The following is a 5600-nucleotide window of genomic DNA, read 5'->3' on the forward strand; positions in this document are numbered from 1 at the left end:
TTTGAAGCAAGATTTGGAAGTTTGGTGGCGCTAAGAGGAAGAGGAGGAGGAAAAGGAACAAGACCCAGATTTGGAAAGCAGCTCAGCAGATGCCCCTGATTTTAACAATATTTTTGAAATATTGATGAATACTGCCTTTGTTGATAACTAATTTCACTTTTTGTTTTAAGCATAATGATCAGTAATAACAGATACAGTGAAATCCTGATTATGTCAACTTGCTTAAAGCCAACTCTTACTTACAGTCAACACCTCACCGTGGTACGGTTTCTTACATTCATTGTTTAAATAATTGTGTTTCAGATACAGTCAACCGCTTGAGTGTTAACCTTGCGTAAAGTCAGTAATTTTAGGCTAGATCCCAAGATGAATTCAGTTAAGAGATATTTAGGGCCTGAGTTAGTGATGTACGCACCTCCAATTACTTTGTTCATTCATTATCTCTTGTTTTGGTGACAACTTCAGAATTATACTCCCTGAAATTGAGCAAACATCTTGTATCCATGCATTTTGTAATTTTGTAGCTGTTATCATCAATTTTCAAATCCAAGTACTACAGTGGATAAAGTCAACCTTTCTCAAAGTCAACATTTTTTTGGTCTCGAGGAGTTGTCTTTATCAAAATTCCACTGTAATTTGTGTTATTTGTAATTAAGGTGCTTTTGACATTGACACGAGTCTCATTTTTTCCCTTATTAGTAAGAGTGTATACAATATTTTGCTTGAATGATTTACTCTGTAATTTTATTGTGAATGTTGAACTGATATGTTAAGCGCAATGTTTTTGTATATGCATGTTTTTCATAAATATTATGTAAAGTACAAAGAACAATGATTGTAACACGGATTTGCACGATATAAATCATATGACATGTATTATTATATGCCAACAATGTAATATTATGCGAATGGGATTGGGGGGTGGGTGGGAGGGGGCGCAGCGTGGAGAGGCAAATGTAAGAAAAGATTATATTTGAACAGCCCCAAAGGCTGTAGGCAGGAAAAAGTGGAAAGGGAAGGGGGGGGGGCCTCAGTGAAAAGGAAATGGTTGGCTCTAAATAGTCTCGTTTTCTTAAGAATTTCGAATGAAATTGGGTACAATTTAAAGTCAGCGGTTATAAAACGTACCAAAATGTATTATCCTTTCAAATTGAAGTTCCAAAATGTCTGGACGATGTGCAATGTATTTCCCTGTCTTGTACATTTCCAACAATGAACAGAGCGAGCCAAGGTAAGACTTCTAAGATAACCATTGAAACGTTTTGTGGAAGAACAAAGAATGGTTTATCAACAAGAGTAGTTAAAAATAACATGGCGCGTACATTTCAAATAATCAATGGTTATAAATTGTCAGATTAAATTTGAACAGCCCCTTTCTATTTTGGATAATACGCATCGAGCTCACTGCGTCACGCTTATGACGTAATTAAACGCTTATTTGAATTTTACTCTCAATGTTCTTTGCTCATTTATTGATTCTACATAAAACAACGAACAAAATGATACCTCGGTGGTTACGATACAACTATTATTAAGCTTTTATGACGTTTTGAAGCAAGATTTGGAAGTTTGGTGGCGCTAAGTGCAGTACAGAAATTTGGCCAAATCATGGTGAAAATTGATTCTCAAAAATGGCCGCTGCTTCTGAATGAACAAAGGTAGCACATAAATGTTAAAATCTCTGAAACAGAAAGCCACGCTCTATCCTATACTCCTAATTTCAGTGCCCTTGGAGAAGTTTGAAAACTTCACGGAAGTGGCTAGTTAGCCTATGTTTGAAAACTCTTGCTTGTCTTCCTTTCCACCCACCCACCCACCCATTTTGCATCTTTCTCTCCTTGGGGCTTTCCTTTGAGCATCTTTAGCTCATTTGGTATCATGTCAGAATATGGTAAGGATCATAACGGTGTGTTCCTGAACGTCAGTTCTTTGAGGTGCTGGTGGAGTGAGAGATGAAGGAAGACACAGAGTAAGAGAAGCTGAGGGGGGAAGATGTGAAGGAAACGAAACTGGAGGAGAAGGGAGGATATGACCTATGAATTTTCCAAGTGCCGCAAAACAATTAACTGACTTATTACTTAGTCTTAGGTGACCGTTGGGGCACTAAGGATGATCGGGCAGCCACCTGTCTCCACTTTACTCTATTTTCAGCCTTTCGAAGGGCTTCCCAAAACTTTCAACCTGTCCATTCCGGGATGTGTTCCCATCTTTTTCTTGTCAAGAAGGGATCTTCCTATCTTTTTCGGTCTGCCTCTCCTTCTCCCTCTTTGTAAACTGCCCTGTAGTATTGATAGGGGCGTTAAACCTATACCATTGCTCCAGTTTTGTCACAATGCCGTAATAATGATAATAATAATAATAATAATAATGATGATAATAATGATAGTAATGATAATAATGATAATAATGATAATAATGATAATAATACTAATAATAATAATACTAATAATGATAATACTACTACTACTACTACTACTACTACTAATACCACTACTAATACCACTACTAACACTACTACTAATACTACTACTAATACTACTACTAATACTACTACTAACACTACTACTAACACTACTACTAACACTACTACTAACACTACTACTACTAACACTACTACTACTAACACTACTACTACTACTACTAATACCACTACTAATACCACTACTAATACCACTACTAATACCACTACTAATACTACTACTAAAACTACTACTAATACTACTACTAATACAACTACTAATACAACTACTAATACAACTACTAATACAACTACTAATACAACTACTAAAACAACTACTAAAACAACTACTAAAACAACTACTAAAACAACTACTAAAACAACTACTTCTACTACTACTACTAGTACTACAAATAATAATAATAAAAATAAAAATAATAATAGTAATAAATACCATTTGTACTGCGCATTTCCATTTTCTAAGAAAAAAAAGAAGCTCAATGCGCATTACACCCAAAAAGACATCACATCTAAAAAATTAATCGACATGCGTGTATGTAAAACAAAGTATTATGCATATAATATCTATGTATATGTGTAGAGATTTCTATGAGAAAGGCAGTCTCACTGTGAGGTTGGAAATGCGTTCATTAAAAATATACAATGCAGTAAAAATTCACGAACGGTCACAATAAAATTGAAACGTGAGTAGCTAGAATCATTCATTAAAACATTCGTTTTCTACAGATACAAAAACATTTCCGTTTTCTCTCTCTCTCTCCCTCATCCCCCCCTCGGGGAGGTGCAAGTTTCGGTCCTCTGCTAGGTGTGTAGCGTCTGTGATAGATATGTTATGTTGTTCCAGGACTTTTTTAACCCCATCCAGCCAGGTCTTTTTTGGTCTTCCTCTTGATTTAAAGCCGGATTCTCGGGTGCTGTAAGCTCCAGGCGCTAGTTGTTTCTAGGGCATTCTGGTTATGTCCAAACCATTTGACTCTGACGCTCTATGAATTTTATTACTGGTGGTATTCAAGTTTGTAGACGTATGGTTTCGTTTCTTATGCGGTCTCTTCTGGTGACGTTGATGGTTTTGCGGAGACACCTCATTTCGCATGCATTGATTTTTCTTTCTTGTGCCTTGTTTAGAGACCATGTCTGGCACTGGTATGTTAATGTTAGTATGAAGATGCTGTTGATGAGCTGGGATTTCACATCGGTTGGGACGTTCTTGTGACTGAGGAGAGGTGCTAGCTGGTAGGTCACTGCATTTGCCATCATAGTTCTTGTTTCTATTTCTTTGTCCACACGCCCATCTTGTGTGAAGATGCTTCCCAAATACTTAAATTCCTCTACTTGTTGGAGTTGTTCCATCAATAAGGATGTTGGGTTTCCCTGGGTTTCTGCTGACATTCATAACTTCTGTTTTTGAGATGGAGATTTTCATGATCAGGTGTTTACATTCCTCATTTAGTATTGTGGTGTGGGTTTTTTTAGTTCCTCTTCGTTTGTATTTAATATACTTTGGTCATCAGCAAAAAGAAGCTTGTAAATCTCAGTGATGTTGTCATTTGCTGCTTTCGTGATCTTATCCATGTAATTGATGAAGAGAAGCGGAGAGAGAACACCCCCTTGTCTCACCCCAGACCTGATGAGGAACCAGTCCGATAGTCCTTCTGTTCATCTTACGGCACACAGGCTGTTTTTTTTATAAAAGGCCATGATGTTCTCCAGCAATTCTCCTCTTACATCATATTCCTCTAAGACTTCCAAAAGTTGACATCTCTCTACCCTGTGGAACGCCTTTTCCTGATCCACGAAGACGATATTGAGGTCTTTGTCACGTGCAAAGGCAGTCTCCCACAACTGTCTTAATGTAAAAATAGCGTCAGTACAGCCCCTGCCTTTTCTAAAGCCAAACTGGGATTCACTGAGTTGAGTCTCTACAATTGGTCTCATTCTCATTTCCAGTATTTTGGCAAACATTTTGCTCGCATGGCTGAGAAGGGATATTCCTAATAGTATTGATAGGGGCGTTAAATCTATACCAAAGTGGCGTCGGTGGCCTAGTGGTTAGGCTACTGGACCCGTTATCGTGAAAATGCGGGCTCGGGGGTTCGAGCCTCAGCTCGGTTCGACGTAGTGTCCTAACACGGATTTCCCATTTGGCTCGGTCCTTTCGGAGATGGACGTTAAACGCAATCAATCATGCCATTTAAATAAGCTACTAGTATTGATTGGGCGTTAAACCTACACCATTTCAGCATTTTTGAAGAGAGCAATGAACGTGAGACAAGAGGAGGGGGATTGGTGTTGTAGAGAGCAGGGCGATAGTGTACTGATATTGTAATGACTTTTTGTTCATCAGGAACTGATGGCGGCCTTGTAAGAAAAGTTGTAAACCTTGCTAGCTACTGCTTTGTGTAGTTGTAAACCTTGCTAGCTACTGCTTTGTGTAGTTGTAAACCTTGCTAGCTACTGCTTTGTGTAGTTGTAAACCTTGCTAGCTACTGCTTTGTGTAGTTGTAAGCCTTGCTAGCTACTGCTTTGTGTAGTTGTAAGCCTTGCTAGCTACTGCTTTGTGTAGTTCTAAACCTTGCTAGCTACTGCTTTGTGTAGTTGTAAACCTTGCTAGTTACTGCTTTGTGTAGTTGTAAACCTTGCTAGTTACAGCTTTTGGGTCGATAGCGCCGTAAAACACCTACTCAATTTATCAAATCATAGCTACTGCTTTATATAGCTGTAAACCTTGCTAGCTACCGCTTTGTGTAGTTGTAAACCTTGCTAGCTACTGTTTTGTGTAGTTGTAAACCTTGCTAGCTACTGTTTTGTGTAGTTGTAAGCCTTACTAGTTACTGCTTTGTGTAGTTGTAAACCTTGCTAGCTACTGCTTTGTGTAGTTGTAAGCCTTACTAGTTACTGCTTTGTGTAGTTGTAAACCTTGCTAGCTACTGCTTTGTGTAGTTGTAAGCCTTACTAGTTACTGCTTTGTGTAGTTGTAAGCCTTACTAGTTACCGCTTTGTGTAGTTGTAAACCTTGCTAGCTACTGCTTTGTGTAGTTCTAAACCTTGCTAGTTACAGCTTTTGGGTCGATAGCGTCGTAAAACACCTACTCAATTTATCAAATCATAGCTACTGCTTTAT

General features: G+C 38.2%; 1 protein-coding gene across 1 annotated transcript in view; it reads left to right on the top strand.

The window, feature by feature from the left end:
* Positions 1-321, top strand: part of LOC101849375 (extensin-like) — a 71481-nt gene extending 71160 nt beyond the window's left edge. The window contains exon 11 of the mRNA XM_035969775.1: positions 304-321. Within this exon, the coding sequence (XP_035825668.1) occupies positions 304-321 (18 nt within the window). The remainder of the gene's footprint in view (positions 1-303) is intronic.
* The last annotated feature ends 5279 nt before the right edge of the window (positions 322-5600 follow it).

This window comes from Aplysia californica, unplaced genomic scaffold (genome assembly GCF_000002075.1).
Source record: "Aplysia californica isolate F4 #8 unplaced genomic scaffold, AplCal3.0 scaffold00181, whole genome shotgun sequence".
Taxonomy (NCBI): Eukaryota; Metazoa; Mollusca; class Gastropoda; order Aplysiida; family Aplysiidae; genus Aplysia; species Aplysia californica.